The sequence below is a fragment of the Suncus etruscus genome, chromosome 1, assembly GCF_024139225.1.
Source record: "Suncus etruscus isolate mSunEtr1 chromosome 1, mSunEtr1.pri.cur, whole genome shotgun sequence".
NCBI classification, from domain to species: domain Eukaryota; kingdom Metazoa; phylum Chordata; class Mammalia; order Eulipotyphla; family Soricidae; genus Suncus; species Suncus etruscus.
Genome location: NC_064848.1, coordinates 188,242,169 through 188,260,015, shown reverse-complemented (window position 1 = coordinate 188,260,015; position 17,847 = coordinate 188,242,169). Strand labels below are relative to the sequence as shown.

Sequence of the window (17,847 nt, the reverse complement as noted above, 5' to 3'; positions counted from 1 at the left end):
ATGTCTTGCTGTTGTGTTCCCCGCTGCTGCTGCAGTGTCCCCACTGGCCCTGCCACCACCATCTGCTCCTCCGACAAGTGCTGCAGGTGTGGAGTCTGCCTGCCCAGCACCTGCCCACACACCACCTGGCTCCTGGAGCCCACCTGCTGTGACAACTGCCCACCTCCCTGCCACATCCCTCAGCCCTGTGTGCCCACCTGCTTCCTGCTCAACTCCTGCCAGCCCACATCAGGTCTGGAGAGCATCAACCTCACAACCTACACTCAGCCAGGCTGTCAAGATCCCTGCACCCCAAGCTGCTGCTGCTGAAGGATGGATGCTCACCTTAGAACCTGGCATTGAAAAAAGTCATTCCAGAAACTTTGGGATTTATCTTTCTCAAGATCTGTAATTAATTACCTCTGCTTTTGACTTTGAAATAATAAAGAGAAAAAGAAGAAAGAAGTAAAGAGAAAGAAAGAAACAAAGAAACAAAGAAGAAAAAAGAACGAAAGAAAAAGAAAGAGAGAGAAAGAAAGAGAAAGAAAAAAGAAAGTGAGAAAGAAAGAGAGAGAAAGGAGAAAAGAAAGAAAAAGAAAGATAAGGAAGGAAGAAAAAGAAGGAAGAAGGGAAGGAAAAAAGAGAAAACGAATTTTAGTGGTGATGTAACAGTAGTAAATAGTCAAGAGCAATTTGAACAGGTTGAGGACTGTGAGTTTTCCAAAGTTGTTATTTAATTTCCTTTTATAAAGTGTATCTTTCTTTGGGTGCTTTGGAAATCTATATTCAGTCTTGGGTGGTATCTTTCTGAAAACTGAGGAACTTCATGATCTTCCCAATAAATTTTATGTTTCTGGCATAGAGCAGCTGTTTATAATTACTTTTTGTTTATTTCTGTATGTACATAAAATGTTTTTCTTAACTCCAAACATTAACATTTTAAGAAAAGTAGAAAACATCTGATAAACTGAAAATGGTGGCAGGATAAACAAACATTGATTGCTTGGTTTTATTGTTCTTGCTATTTTATGAGACCAAATGGGCTTGCAACAAAAAAGGTCTAATATATTGCTATACTCCAAAGTAGACTGGTCTCCCAAAACATGGTTTAACACAGGTTTAAAAATAAATATAAAATAAATATTTATCATATATAAATAAATTTATATATGAACATAAATATTTATATTTATATGTTTATATATTATATATAACTATTTATATTTCTATATAACTATATGTGTTTGTTTATATATATTTAATATATAAATATGTTTATATCTATGTATTTGTATTCATTTTATATTTATTCATATAAATCTATTTATATGAATATATACTTATATAAGTTATACTTACATACTTATAAGTACTTGTTATGCTTAGGTATATACTTTGCATTATACATAGTCAAAACAAACTGATGTTTTGGAAGGTCAGACAGTTACATACACAATACCTACTCATTTCTCCATATAATTTTTTAAGAATTGTCACGTGTCATTAATGATTGATTGATTACTAGGCATTGTAGTATAAATAAAAATATAAGTATCCCAATAATAATATTATAGTTTTATGAGAAACAAGACAATAGAGTCATGTTTTCAACTGAGTAGTATTAAAGAATTAAAGAGAAAATTACTGTGTTTGATCCTATATAGATCTGAGGGACAAGTAGAAATTGCAAAGGGAGTTAAGGGAGCAATAAGCTTCCCAACCACATTCTCAAGAGAAGATGAGGAAATGCGCATAAATCTGTAGAAAAGTTTCTATCAATTACTGGCAAAGGCTTTGCTGTATGAACTTAGGAAAAATTTCAAAAGATTATTAAAGTGTAACTACTGGGGATAAGGAACTAAACTGAGAAAAGAGAGACCATTCAATACTAACACATATTGAGGAAGTCTCAGTCCAGTTCAAATTGACAGAGAATGGAAAAAGATTTTTTACCTTAGACTTTCCAAAGAGCTTCCAGAAAGACATACAAAAAGAATAAAGAACACATCTGGAGCAAAGAACATAACAAATTATACCTGGCCCCATGTCTAAAACCCTGTCTGAAAAGATCAAGACCTTCCACTGATTTAACTTCCTTTGAGATTAAAACGATACCCTGAAACGTACAAATTAATCTGGAAACTTCACATCACAAAGGATTTTCATCTATTTAAAAATTGTTCTATGCCATGAACCATCTTGTTCTGCCTCATTTTTCTGTCTTCCTACAAATTGAGGGAGGAAAAAAGTGGATGGGACCCAGGGAGCAAGCGGTCTCAGGATATAGAGTGCAAATAAAAAATAATCAGACCTTAAGGGGCTAATATCTAAGATATACATGGTATTGACAGAACTTAACAAAAGAACTTAAAAAAATCAAACCCCATCAAAAAATGAGAAGAAGAAATGAACATACACTTGCTTTTTGTTTTGTTTTGTTTTTTTGTTTTTGTTTTTGTTTTTCAGCCACATTCAGTGATGCTCAGGAACTACTCCTGGCCCTGTGCTAAGAAATTGCTCCTGGCTTATAGGACCATGTCGGATGCCGGGGGATCAAACCGTGGTCTTTCCTAGGCTAAAGCGTGCAAGGTAGATGACTTACGGCTAGCACCACCACTCGGCCCATACACTTTCTCAAAGAAGAAATACAAATGGCCAAAGGACATGAAAAAAAAGCTCCACATCTCTAATCATCAGGGAGATGCAATTCAAAACAACAATGAGGTACCATCTCATACCACAGAGAATGGCACACATCACAAAGAACAAGAACAATCAGTGCTGGCAGGGATGTGGGTAGAAAGGAACTCAATCACAATGCTGGTGGGAATGCCATCTAGTCCAGCCTTTATGGAAAACATTATGCAAATTACTCAAAAAACTGAACATTGAGCTCCCATATGATCCAGCTATACCACTTCTAGGGATATATCCTAGGAACACAAAAACACAACACAAAAAATGCCTTCCTCACACTTATATTCATTGCAGCACTATTTACAATAGCTAGAGTCTGGAAACAACCAAGATGCCCTTCAACAGATGAATGGCTAAAGAAACTGTGGTACATATACACAGTGGAATATTATGCAGGTATCAGGAGAGATGAAGTCATGAAATTTTCCTATACATGATGGACATGGAAACTATTATGCTGAGTGAAATAAGTCAGAGGGAAAGAGACAGATGCAGAATATTCTCACTCTTCCATGGGGTTTTTTTTTTAATAAATAAAAGATGTTATTGTTATAAGGCCCAAAGACAAAAGAGATGAGGGCTAGAAAGACTTGCTTACAATATAAAGCTCACCACAGAGTGGTGAGTGCAGTTAGAGAAATAACTACACTGACAAATATTATGACAGTGAGAGAAGTAGAATGCCTGTCTTGAATACAGGTAGGGGATGAGGCGGGGGAAGGGAAATGGGGAGCATTGGTGGTGGTAATGTTGCTCTGGTGAAGGGTAGTGTTCTTTGTATGACTGAAACCCAACTACAATCATGTTTGTAATCATGGTGCTTAAAGAAAAATATTATTAAACTCATAAAAAAGAAAACATTTACTTTTTAAGATGGATTATACTTGTGAATATACAATGGTCACCTGACTGTTATTTTTAATAAATTTTAAATGAATCAACAAATATTTTCCATAATTTGGAAAAAATAAAACTAAACAAAAGGTTGTTCAGGGGCCGGGAAGGTGGCGCTAGAGGTAAGGTGTCTGCCTTGCAAGCGCTAGCATAGGACGAACCTCGGTTCGATCCCCCGGTGTCCCATATGGTCCCCCCAAGCCAGGGGCAATTTCTGAGTGCATAGCCAGGAGGAACTCCTGAGCGTCAAACGGTGTGGCCCAAAAAACAAAAAACAAAAAAACAAAAAAGAACAAAAGGTTGTTCAAAATTTTAATGTGAAAGAGTCATTAAATAAGTTTCCAAAGAAGATTGGTGCTTTGTGTGCAACAAAATCTAGCTATCATTTACATAATTTTGTTAGTATTAAGACTTCTAGTGTAAAAGTGTTCTAAAAGTAGTGCCAGATTATCTGGAAGTTTAATTTATAGGTTAATTGTTTAAATTTAGTGTGCATTCTGTGAAAAAAATTGCAACAAGGTTGATAGAATTGCTTTTTCTTATATAAATGTCAATATATTTTCTTGGTACATTCAGTGTATGTTTTGTCTACTCAACTGAACTAGCACTGTGGAAAGAGATTTGGGAGGGATTATTGGGCTAATGGTAGAGGGAGGTGGGCTCTTTGGTGATGGTGTGGTATTGTAAATATGCATGCACAGCAATTGTGATGAACAGTATTGTACATCCTGACACATCAATAAAAATCATTTTAAAATTTAAAAAAATCAGACCTAAATACCCAAACCAAAGTCAATGACAATAGAATGAAGAGATCCAAACTATAACAAGCTATACACAAAATGGACCTGTTATACTAGCCGTCCAGGGGGCTAAGGATGGAAGTATGGGATGCATGCTGGGAACTATGATGGAGGGAGGTCAACACTGGTGGTGGTAAATGGCTCTAATTCAATGTCACTATGTACCTGAAATACAACTGTGAAAGACTTGTAATTCACACATTGCTTTCAATAAAATTTTTTTAAAAATTGCTATGCATGAAATATCATGGAATTATGAAAGTGTTATCCATAATCAAGAGAAAAGAGCAGCAAATTAAAAAGCAGGTGTTGGAATTAACAAAAGCTTTAAACTATTATTGTAAGTATTTTCATAGATTTAAAGGGAAAAATGAACAACATGTAAAGGAAAGAGAATGCATACAACGAGGAATCCCATCCAAAAAGGTGGATTTTTTTTTTCAAAAAGTTGAAAAATTGAATTCAAATAAAGAAAAGTCTATGAGGTTTCTAGAACTAAAGAGTACTGTCTAAATCAAAGAACTAGTAGCTTGAGTAATAGCTGTGGACATGACCTACTAGGGGTAAGATCAGTGAACTTAAATAACAAAATCTCAAAATATTAAAATATTTATATTAAAATAAATAAAACTTATTTCAACTTAAATAAGAACAAAAGATTATTTTGAATGAACAGAATATGAGAAGCTGACACTTCCAATATATTTAATAATGGAGTTCCAGAGTAATGAAGATTTTAGCAAAAAAGATGATATGTAAATAAAATAAAATCCAACTCAGCTTAGTAAATAACTCATTCAAAGAAACTATTTTAATATATCTATTTAAGTCTTCCTGATTTTATTTTAGTTTTATTGATTTTTTTTTTTTGGTTTTTGGGCCACACCCGGTAATGCTCAGGGGTTACTCCTGGCTATGTGCTCAGAAGTTGCTCCTGGCTTGGGGGACCATATGGGACACCGGGGGATCGAACCGCGGTCCATCCAAGGCTAGCGCAGGCAAGGCAGGCACCTTACCTTTAGCGCCACCGCCCGGCCCCAGTTTTATTGATTTTTATTTCTCCCATTGTCTTCCAATACCTAGGAAGCACTATTCAATTAGAAAACAATTAAGCTGGGGCCAGAGTGATAGCACAGAGGTACGGCTTATGCCTTGTATGTGGCCTAATAGGGACAGACCCAGGTCTGATCCTGGGCATCCCATATGGTCCCCCGAGCCTGCCAGAAGTAATTTCTGAGCTGAGAGCCAGGAGTAAACCCTGAGCGCCACTGGGTGTGGTCCAAACCCCTCCCCAAAAAAAGAAAACAAGTAAGCTTATTCTGAATTATAAAAATTTTTACTTTGTCAGGATAGTGGCCCTTTTTCCCTTAGAATGATCTGAAAATTCAAGACATGATTTAGTCTGTGTCCCTCTAAAACTAAAATAATATTAAATTTAAAAAAAATTAAAACTTGGGGCCGGGCGGTGGCGCTAAAGGTAAGGTGCCCGCCTTGCCTGCGCTAACCTTGGACGGACCACGGTTCGATCCCCCGGTGTCCCATATGGTCCCCCAAGCCAGGAGCAACTTCTGAGCACATAGCCAGGAGTAACCCCTGAGCGTTACTGGGTGTGGCCCAAAAACCAAAAAAAAAAAAATTAAAACTTAAAATTTATTTCACTCTTACACAAATGAAAAGCAGTATGCTTAATACAAAAAAAAATGAGACATGAAAATTGCAAAGAAGGCAAGTTTCAGAAAACCAAAACACAGAACTTTAGGTATTTATAAATAATTTAAATTCTGTTCCTTAGGACACAAATTGTACCTCAGTCATACTGTGATTTTTCTTTTTAAAAGTATTTTAAAATATTTCCAAGGAATAATTATTATTAGACTTTGCTTTAAAAGTAATTGTAAAATTGTTATTTGTTTTGGAGGCCACACATGGCTGTGCTCAGGGATCATTCCTGGCGAGCTAAGGGTCATTCTGGGTTTGTAAGGGATTGAACAGGTATGTAGCTTACAAAGCAACCATCTTACCTATTAGATAATATCTACAGCCCCTATAAAAATTTCAATTTGCACGAGGCAGATAAAGTTCATAAACATGCAAAACATACACACATGCATGCACTTAAAACATGGTTACTTGCCACACACTTCTATCACTGGGCACAGCAGGGCCACAAAAGTCATTGCAAAGATAGCTAGTCACAGAGAACATTTTTACGGGGGTGGGCCAAACCAATAAATGACATTTAATGAATGGTAATGTTAATTTTAATAGAAGCTATAAATAATTTTCAATTCACAGAATCAAAACTTGTGAGAAGATTATTTTGCTTATTTTCAATGAGTGGCAGCTAGAATGTCTAGCTGACCAAATCTTTTGTTCTCTTTATTCTGACAAAAGGGTAATGTCTTCCTGTGAAGAGTTACTAGAATAATTCTTTTGTCCTCCTGGCACGTGGAAATGGTATCCTCATTTAGTAACCTGAAGTTATGTCTCCTTTATGAGGCCTAAAACTTCTTTAGCAAACAAACAACACTAATGAAACGTTTGTATGAAGACTGGTAGCAACCATCAGCGATGGAGAAAACATCCGGTTCATTCTGTAAATAACTATTTGGGGATGCTCTATAAAAGTCTCAGGAGGAAAGAAGACTATGCAGTCAGGCAGCTGGAGTTTTGCAGTCTATCTTAGTTCTTTTCTTGTAGTAAGATGACTTCAGTATGTTTCCCTGCAGGCTGCTCTTCAGAGTCTAGCGCCATAGATTCTGATTGTACAACTGCTTCTATATGTTGTGAAGAAACTATGTGTCTCCCCAACACCTATATTTCCTCGAGATGCCAGACCCCTACCTTCCTCTCCAGGTCTTATCTGACAACCGGTTACCTGGCACCTTGCTACGTTGCTGGAAGTTGTAATACGCCCTGCTTGGTTGGGAACTGTGTATGGTGTGAGGATGGGGCATTCAATAGCAATGAGAAGGAAACTATGCAGTTCTTGAATGATAGACTTGCCAACTATCTGGAGAAGGTGCGTGGCCTGGAGGAGATGAATGCAGAGCTGGAATGCAGGATCCGAGAGCAATGCGAAGATGACATCCCATTGGTGTGTCCCAATTATCAGAGTTTCTTCGACACCATTGAAGAGCTCCAACAAAAGGTCTGATGTCTCATTGCCTTATGCTTCTAGTCTGTCATTTGCTTCTTTTTTACTTGCAGTGGCTGATCTGTTTAGGAAAATGGGCAAGGGGTTAACCCCGGAGGTTATGTGGTGTAATAAAATTAGAAGATTAAGTGCTAACCCCAGTGCTATTATTAATCATTGAGTAGCTGTTATAAATCCACTTACTTATAGACTTCATGCTTATCATTTATAGAAGACAGGAAGTTATATTTAAAAATTACTTCTGACTATAGCTTAATATAGTCTTATTATTTCTAATAAAGATGCTGAAATGTCATCTTTCTATTTATTTTTAATTTTTGTTTTTTTGTTTTGAGACTACATCCAGCAGTGCTCAGTGTTTAGTTCTGTCTGTGTGCTCAGGGATCACTCATTGCAGGTTCATATTATATGAGGTACTAGGGATCAAACCAAGGATTCAAGCCAAGGATTTTTGCTGATCTCAAATTTGTAATGATTGTGGATTGGATATAGGAAAAATGTTGATCTTGTATTAGGCAAATACCCTACCTCTTCTACTATCACTCTGGTTCCCAACATGTCATCTTTATATTATATAATTTCATCTCAGAATTATTTTCTTTCCTTTTTTGATGAATTTGTATTATCATTAATAGGAAAATGGTCATAATACTATCTAGTTATAGAGAAAACATATGAGTTCAGCTGACAAGAAATATTGCAGGCTATGGCTGGACACTTAAAAAACTTTTTATTTCTCTACTTCATTCATAAATCAACATGTGTTTTTATGAAGTTACATGGTTAATAATAAAAGGGGCATGATTGCTCAGAAAATACTTAGGCTTCCTTCAAAAACCTATTAGTTACTTAATTCCTTACTTCACAGATTTTGTGCACAAAGGCAGAGAATTGTAGACTGGCTGTGCAACTTGACAACTGCAAACTGGCTGCTGATGACTTTAAATCAAGGTAAGTTTCACCTGAGTTTGAAAATAACTTGTAATCGTCTCTGTTTGTCCATCTGTCTGTCTGTCTCAGAGATGCACAAACCATGAACATTCTCTGTAGAATATTTTCAAGCCAAGGATTTTTGCTGATCTCAAATTTGTAATGATTGTGGATTGGATATAGAAAAAATGTGGACACACATGCCACCTGGGTTCATGTGTCACAGCCCACCTGTGTCACTGCCCACCCTTGGGGCAGTGCCTAGAAGGTAAGCATCAGCTGTTTCTCTTTTATTGTGAAAGGTACGAGTCTGAACTGTCTCTTCGCCAGCTGGTAGAGGCTGACATCAGTGGCCTACGTGGGATCCTGGGTGAGCTGACTGCGTGCAAAGGTGACCTGGAAGCTCATGTGGAGTCCCTGAAGGATGATCTACTTTGCCTTAAGAAAAATCATGAAAAGGTGAACAAGTAGAAAGGAGTCTGAAGGGGATAGAGTTAAAAAAGGATTGATTTAATCTTGTCTAGAAAAGGTGCACTGTTAGCCTAATCATTCAGTGTGTCTCTAAATGTTGGCCCTTCTGCACTGCCAGGGGTGATCACAGGGCATAGAGCCCTGAGCACTGCCAGATGTGGCCTAAAATCACCTCTCCCAAAATAAAAACGAAAATTGATGTGAATACATTCAAGCCAACATCAGATGAAGAATCCAAACTCTCTTTCAGCCATTGCTGCTATAGATAGATAGATAGATAGATAGATAGATAGATAGATAGATAGATAGATAGATAGATAGATAGATAGATAGATAGATGGATGGATGGATGGATGGATGGATGGATAGATAGATAGATAGATAGATAGATAGATAGATAGATAGATAGATAGATAGATAGATAGATAGATAGATAGATAGATAGATAGATAGATAGATGATAGATGATAGATAGATGTATAGATATATATATAACAACACCATATATATATATATATATATATATATATACATGGCCTTTCTAGGACACTTTACACCTCTCCTACCGCTAACCTAAAAGATATGATAATTCAGCCTGATAAAGAATGTGAGCCTATTACAGAAAGAGGGAAAGACTCATGTAATACTAGGCCTGCCTACTTTATTAAAAAACAAAACTGCATTTATTGACTTCAAAAATCAGGAAGAGGAAGCTGTGTGTTTACTCCATATGGATGAGCTAATGAATAAAAACCTTAGTGATATCATAAAGCCAGTTTGCCCCTCACACTTTGATGATAATAATAGCTAACATTTATTGAGCTCTTGTTATGTGTCAAGAACTTTTATCTGTTCTTTCTGTAGGTATTGACCCAAAGATTTCACAGTAGCTTTCTGAAAATAGTAAGATGATTATTATACACATTTCACAAATAAAAACATCGAAGCAGGGACAAGTAACTCCACCCAGGCCCTCTCAATTAAAGTATCATGCTTGCCATGGCTCCCAGGAAAAAGAATGGGCTGCCATTGGGGTACAAGGTGACATTTTCCCTCCTCTCTGACATTCTCTACTTGTTCCCATGTTCAGGAGGTCAGCTTGCTTCGGGACCAACTTGGTGACCGACTCAGCGTGGAGATAGATCCTGCCCCCACGGTGGACCTCAACCGGGTCCTGAATGAGATGCGCTGTCAGTATGAAAAAGTGCTGGCCGACAACCACAGAGATGCGGAGGAATGGTTTGCGGTTCAGGTCAGCACTATGCAGAGAAAGAAAACACGGTGGATCTTCCAGATTCCTGGCTTATTTGCCTTCTCTAATCATGCCTGTTTTTCAGACGGAGGAGCTAAATCAGCAGCAGCTTTCCAGTGCTGAGCAGATGCAGGACTGCCAGGTGGAGCTCCTGGAACTGAAACGCAAAGCCAATGCACTGGAAATTGAGCTCCAAGCGCAGCAAAACCTGGTGGGTAAGGGAAACTCAGCTCTGGCCTGGCAGCAGACCTGTATCCCACTAATGGCATCCTATATGGTCCCTGAAGTCCACCAGGAGTTATTCTTAAACATAGAGTCAGGAATTACCCCTGAGTATTGCCAATGTGACTCCAAAATAAACAAATTATTTTTTTTAGTAAAAAAGCTACCCACCCCTCTTTCATAATCCAGAGGAGAAACCTAGCAATCATGAGACTGAAGAATTGGATTTTTCATTTGCCCATATTGCATTTTTTCCAAGCTCTTCTGTTTACCCAGATAAAAACAGATGGGATGGATCAAGCACTTACTGGCTTTTTCTTTTGGGATAATCATCATGGTGCAGCAGCCTCCAGAGACTGAGTAGAAAAAGGCAGGAGTTGGGGCCGGGAAGGTGGCGCTAGAGGTAAGGTGTCTGCCTTACAAGCGCTAGCCAAGGAACGGACCGCGGTTCGATCCCCCGGCGTCCCATATGGTCCCCCCAAGCCAGGGGCGATTTCTGAGCACATTGCCAGGAGTAACCCCTGAGCGTCAAACGGGTGTGGCCCAAAAACCAAAAAAAAAAAAAAAAAAGAAAGAAAGAAAAAGGCAGGAGCAGAATGAGTGAGAGCGGGATTTCTCAGGCAGGGCTCAACCATTCCATGTGTTGCTTTTATTTTGTTTTGGTTTGGTTATTTTGTTTTGTTTGCATGCCAGGTTCAGAGGTGCTCATGTCTTACTCTGTGAGGTCACTCCTAGAAAGTCTTATGGGGTCATATGTGGTGCCAGGGATCAAACCAGTGTTAGCCCGTGTGTATTATAAGTGCCTTAACCCATGTATTATCCCTCTGGCCCACATTCCAATGGGGTGAGTGCTCATCCTGTGAGTAGAACAATACTCATTTAGAATCCCAATATTCTGGGGCCGGAGTGGTGGTGCAAGTGGTAAGGCATCTGCCTTGCCCACACTAGCCTAGGACGGATCACAATTTGATCCCCCTGAGTCCCATATGGTCCCCCCAAGCCAGGAGTGATTTCTGAACACAGAGCCAGGAGTAACCCCTGAGCATCCCTGGGTATAAGCCAAAAATAAAAACAAAAACAAAAACAAAAGAATCCCAATACTCTGCTGGGGCAAATCTCTTCACTAACTACATCATAGATGAGGAGAACTGTTTAGGCAACAAAGACTGATACAATCTTAAGAGGCAAACATGAAGGCTGTATCCAAGTATTCAATTCCAGAAATCTTTTCTAACTACACTAGAAGCCAGGAGTCCATAATCAACATTTCCTCTCAAATATGGGGGTCCTCCTTAAACTATACAAGCAGATATACTATCGATTAAAGTGTCTATAGTAGTTGAAGTCTTAACTGACCTTTAAATACAACCTTTCCAATTTTTGTAGGCACTACTCTAAGTCCTTGACATATAAAGACTTATTTGATCCTCCTTATTATGCTGACATAGGTCCTTTGCATTTCCTATTCAGTTTGGTAAGGGAGGCTATTACTGTTTTTTCCTAGAGTGAAACCAACGCACAAAAAAAATCAAAGTTATTTTTCTGGAATCACATGGCTAGAAAGGATTAGAGCAAAGAGTCAAAAACAAGCAAGCTAGCCCCCAAGACATTGTTGTAAAGCCCTTTCTTTTTTGGGGGGGAGGGGTCACACCCGGCAGCACTCAGGGGTTACTACTGGCTCTAAACTCAGAAATCGCTCTTGGCAGGCTCTGGGGACCATATAGGATGCCGGGATTCGAACCACCATCCTTTCGCATACAAGGCAAACACCTTACCTCCAAGCTATCTCTCCGACCCCAGCAGCCCTTTCTTACAAGTTCTCCTTCTTCAGACAGAATCTCTGGAATGCACAGTGGCAGAAACCGAGGCCCAATACAGCACTCAGCTGGCCCAGATGCAGTGCCTGATTGATAACGTGGAGTCACAGCTGGCTGAGATCCGCTGTGACCTGGAGCGGCAGAACCAGGAGTATGAGGTGCTGCTGGATGTCAAGGCGAGGCTGGAGGGTGAGATCAACACCTACCAGGGCCTGCTGGAAGGAGAGGACTGCAGGTAAGTGCCAGGTTCACATTCGAAACTAAAAGGGGCCTAAATAAGAGAATCTTAGTTCCCTAAGAATGGGCTGAGGTCATATTTCCTGCTGTATGGAAAAGACCTTAAAAGAGTGATTATAAGTGATGGAGGCTAATCATAGGACATGAGAAATATTGTTTAAAATATTCAGAAGCAGCATAAATATTCTATGCCATTTTTCATACCATGGCTCTCCCTTTGCTCCTCTTTTTCATTAAAGGAAAATGAGGACCATGCATCAAAGATGGCGTTTTCAAAATGAAGGGAAATACATTGAATTGGTCTTAAATGCCACTGCATTGTGAAGTGGCAATTCTGAACTCTGGAATAAAATGGGTTTCAGTCAAATATTAACTCTGCAGAGAATATTTCTCAGTGCATAATTTGTAGGCATAATTTGATAGGGTTTTTTCCAGCTTTTCCTTGTTAAATTTATTTTAAAATATATTTTCCACAGACTTCCCTGTAATCCCTCCTCTACAACCGACACATCAAACCAAGTTTGTGACTCGTGCTCAGAAATTATCATTTGCACAGTGGAAAATTGCTGTATGTGAAAATTCAACATGCAGCAAGGCAGGTGGTAGACTTGAAGCCAGCAGTGTTCTGGATAGGAGATGGGACTGCAATCAGGAATATCTTTACTGAAATTCCAAGAAGACATCCTTATCCTAAAACAGCTCTCTTTTCTTGCATGCAACTGAGTCCATTTTCATCACTGACATTGCAGGGCATTTTAAGCACTGGTACTTCAAGCTTTGATATTTCAAGCACAAATACTGTGTGGCCCCATAAAAAAAAAAAACTACCAAGATTTCTCTCTTCAATATATTTCTGCTTTATTTTTAATTTCTTCCCTACTTCTTTCTGATATGCTAGTAGTCTTTAAAACTTTCCCACCAATCTTCAAAACAAAAGTGGTTTTCATTCCTTTAACATGATAGAGTTTTAGTGGATTATCACTATTAAACTATAACCACTTTCCAATTGTAAAACTCCTTGCCAATAATTTGATTTTGCTTAAACCCATGCCAAAAATGTTTTAACTCCCAAATACAACTAGATCAACACATAAATGTCACATGTGATAAATGATTTCATGGGTCTTTTTTAAGTTGACACATAAGAGGAGAGTAAAATCAGTCTTAGTTTCTCACTCAAACACTCATTGTCAGTATTACCAAGAACTTCCAGTCTTATTTCTCAGAAGTTTTTCATTTAGTGGTAATCACAGTTAAATATATACATACTTGTATAATCTATTTTCTCTATGTAATTTAAGCATTCTTGATTCTAATAAACCTATAAAATTTTGTTGTGACTGTTATAAGTGTCAAATAAATGACATTAATAAGTTATAAACCATTTAAGGTACATGAATAATTGTTCTCATTTAGAGAAACTTTGCTTCCAGAAAGATATAGTTGATGCACTCATCCCCCATGCCTTTCTTAGGTATAATGAAAACATATCACATATAAAATATATGAAAGATGCTACATATAAAAAAGTGTAAGAAAATGCTAAACAAACTAGCACCCTAGAACTGAAGAAATGGCATGGTATTAAGTTCCTCACTTGTTTTTTGACCCTATAATTCATGGGTTTAGCTGGAAAAACCTACAACCTAGAAACACCACAAATACAGGCACAATATACATTTTTAAAGCTTTAACAAGAGAAGAGTAAAGGAGAAAAATTAAAAACAATGATATAATAATACTGGGTCCCCAATGGCATCCCTTAGTTGTTAGACTAACTCTGGTATTTCTCATGTTAAATGAAAGTATTAAATATTCATATTTTTAAGAGAATTATAAAGAAAAGCATAGTTTTTAAATTTCAGTTGAAATTTAAAATGCCAGTATCATCATTTGTCATGCACATGTAATAAAGCACTAAATAAAAAACCTAAAAGTCCTTTAATAATGCAGCTCTTTAAAAATCAATATAGAATCCCTTCCTCACACCTATATTCATTGCAGCACTACCTACAATAGCCAGACTCTGGAAACAACCAAGATGCCCTTCAACATATGAATGGCTAAAGAAACTGTGATACATTTACATAATGGAATAGTATGCAGCCATCAGGAAGATGAAGCCATGAAATTTTCCTATACGTGGATGTATATGGAATCTATTATACTGAATGAAATAAGTCAGAGGGAGAGAGATAGACACAGAATAGTCTCACTCATCTAAAGGTTTTAAGAAAAACAAAAGACAGTTTTTTGCAATAATTCTCAGAGACAAATGAGATGAGGGCTGGAAGGTCTAGCCCACGATATGAAGCTCACCACAAAGAGTGGTGAGTGCAGTTAGAGAAAAAACTACACTGACAACTATCATAACAATGTGAATGAATGAGAGAAGTAGAAAGCCTGTCCCAAATACAGGCAGGGGGTGGGGGGGAAGATTTGGGACATTGGTGATGAGAATGTTTCACTGGTCAAGGTGGGTGTTCTTTATTTTAAAAAGAAATCAGTAGAGAGAAATAAAACTGGAATTCTAAAACATATTCAAGTAACAGGAAACCAGAAAACTTAAAAACATTGAGCAAACATAAAACAGAATATTAAATGTAGGTTAATTTTATGTCAATAATCACAACAAATATAAATGTATTAAATATATCCCATTAAAAGACAGAGATTAAAATCAGGTTAAAAAAGCATGATCCACAGCTAGAGATATAATACAGAGATATAGTATGGCATTTGCCTTGCACACTGGCAATCTTGATTTGATTCCCAGAACAGTATATGATCCACTAAGCAACATTATGAATGATACTTGAGCACAGAGCCAGAAGTAACCTCCTAACATCACAGGGTATGGCAAAAATAAAAAGAATCCCAAAATTAAAAGTTAAAGAATATTAAAAAGCAGGACCAATCAAATGTTTTCTACAAAAACTCAGTTTCAATATAAGTTTATTAGTAGATTGAAAGTAAAACAAAAACTGAAAACATATGTGCATGTTCATTGCAATTTTATTTATAATAACCCAAAATCACAATCAACCACACTTTCTCAGGACATGAGGGACACTAGGTTGAGCAAAGTAAGCATGATCTCAAAAGTCAGATATTAATGACTTTACTTCTATGCCATTTTTGAAAGGAACAAACTTATAACAGTGACTTTGATAACATGAATGAGATCTTTGAGGTAATTGAACAAATGAATGTCTCTAGTACAGCTGAGATTACATTAATTTCCACATGTGAAGTGGATTACATATATCTGACTACACATGTACCGTAGCAATATCAGCCTCCTGATTTTACAATTGTACTGTGATTGATTGAGATACCTTGGCATAATCTAAGACACATGGGACCTCTCTGTGTTATATCTGAATTTCCAAGTCACTATTTCAAAACCTTAATGATTAAAGAAAAAGAAAACCATAAAGCAAATTCTTTACTTTTATTTCTATGTTTATCACATTAAAATGATATAATGATTAAAATGTTAGCACATTTGAGGTTTTCTCTTTCACTATCACCCCAGACTTGCTTTTAAAGAGACAATGTAGATTTACTTTTTTACAGCTGAGATTTCTTAAAATGTCACATTAAACAGAAAAGGAAAAAAAAAGAGGCCCAGAAGATAATACAGTGGATAAGGTGCTTGTCTTGCACATAGCCAGATTCCATTCCCAGCAACACCAGGAGCACAGATCCAGGAGTAAGCCCTGAACTCAGCCATGTGTGGCCCCAAAACAAAGAAACACACACACACACACACACACACACACACACACAGTTAAAAAAAAAAAAAGACAAAGGAAAAAATAAGTAGTTTTTTATTGCAGCATCTGCAAATTGCTGGGGCAGCAAAAGAGACTGCAACTGAAGGGTATTCTTGAACTAGGCCCAGTCACACTAAACTTAATTACACTGCCATAGGCAAAACAGTGTCAGAGGGGATAAAAACCAAATACCCAGCCTGGAAACACCTATCTGATATAGATTAAAAAAAATTATATAGATAAAATTGGAAATGTGGGATGATTCCCATGAATAAATCTGCAAGAAGAGATAAAAGATGCAGAAAGGTAAGAAATTCTGCTGGACAAGACTGTAAAAGGGTACAGTCTTAGTGGGTAAAGTAATTGGATCGAAATTGTAGAGGCTCATAATCACCAGATGATCAAGAATTTATGTTCCACTCTGAGAGAAGCATTGAAAATGCTCAGGAAGGGCCGGCGAGATAGCATGGAGGTAAGGCCTTCCATGCAAAAGGACAGTGGTTTGAATCCTGGTATCCCATATGGTCCCCAGAGCCTGCCAGGGGCGATTTCTGAGCATAGAGCCAGGAGTAACCCCTGAGCGTGCCGGGTGTGACCCAAAACCAAAAACCAAAAACAAACAAACAAAAAAAGAAAATGCTCAGGCAAAGTGATCAGTTAAAATAAATAAAGGTGCTTCTGGAGGTTAAGATTTATAGCTCAACCAGTCTGCTAGACATTCACAAATGATGGAGCTAGTGGTTGAAAAGGGAAAGGGACAAAGACCCACTGAAACATTAAAAAGTTTGGTAATTGTAAGATGATACCCTGCTATTAACCCAAAACAAAGGCAATCCCCCAATTTCTTCTCTCCTTTTCACCTAGACCTTTAAAATGTAAAAATTCACCTGGATTTTGCTTGACCTTCTCCCATCTAGATGAATTTTGTTCTAGGAAAATAAAGTAAGAGCCATTTGGCTTGGCACACTTGGAGACACCACGAAGGAGAAGCCACTGACTGACTCCATGACTTTCTAACTGGCTTGGTTTATCAATTCTTTGTGGCTACCCTACCTACATCAGGCCCGTCCACCTAGGGTTAGAAACACTGCATGTGGGGTGATCTCACAAACTGTAGGGATTTATTTTACAGGTAATTAAGGGTAAGAAAAATATTGCCTTCCAAGGAAGGACTTCCAAGGTAGGTTAAGAGCTACTTTAGAATCAGGCAACAAACACAATTCCGAGAAACAGAAAAATCAATGAAGCTGTAAATAAAATGTAGACAAACCAAGCAAGAGGAGAACCTTTGATGAAAGATAGACCTCAGAGAGCAATTCAAAGCGAATTTCAGAGCTCTTGGATCAGCAAAGAGTGACTCTGCCTGAGATCCAAGAAGAAAAGAAAATTTATAAAATGAACAGAAGAGTATAAAACCTGAATCTCAATAGTCTAAGTTCTCTCCAATTATGAAAGTGATACATCCAGTTTGTAGAATGCACACAAAACCTTTATTGAAAAGGAAATAAAGCCATATACTATAATTCTATAAGGAAATCCACTCTTAAAATTTTAAAAAGATTTCCAACCAGTCTTATTTTGTAGATATTTTTAAAATAGGATTATTTCA

General features: G+C 37.5%; 2 protein-coding genes across 2 annotated transcripts; both read left to right on the top strand.

The window, feature by feature from the left end:
* Positions 1-309, top strand: LOC125999490 (keratin-associated protein 3-2-like). The gene has a single exon (XM_049767588.1). The coding sequence runs from the start codon at positions 1-3 to the stop codon at positions 307-309; it is 309 nt and encodes a 102-aa protein (XP_049623545.1).
* A 6,768-nt stretch (positions 310-7,077) lies between these two features.
* On the top strand, positions 7,078-13,035 carry KRT40 (keratin 40). Its single transcript, XM_049780445.1, has 7 exons — positions 7,078-7,524; positions 8,399-8,481; positions 8,763-8,919; positions 10,022-10,183; positions 10,269-10,394; positions 12,237-12,457; positions 12,936-13,035. Exons 1-7 carry the CDS (start codon positions 7,078-7,080, stop codon positions 13,033-13,035), a joined length of 1,296 nt encoding a protein of 431 aa, XP_049636402.1.
* Positions 13,036-17,847: the final 4,812 nt, after the last annotated feature.

Excerpts from the sequence above, each read along its gene's own strand:
- LOC125999490 (XM_049767588.1), top strand. The coding sequence starts at position 1 with ATGTCTTGCTGTTGTGTTCCCCGCTGCTGCTGCAGTGTCCCCACTGGC.
- KRT40 (XM_049780445.1), top strand. The coding sequence starts at position 7,078 with ATGACTTCAGTATGTTTCCCTGCAGGCTGCTCTTCAGAGTCTAGCGCC. Across the intron at positions 8,482-8,762 it reads GCTGATGACTTTAAATCAAG|GTACGAGTCTGAACTGTCTC; the intron begins GTAAGTTTCACC and ends TTATTGTGAAAG. Across the intron at positions 12,458-12,935 it reads CTGGAAGGAGAGGACTGCAG|ACTTCCCTGTAATCCCTCCT; the intron begins GTAAGTGCCAGG and ends TATTTTCCACAG.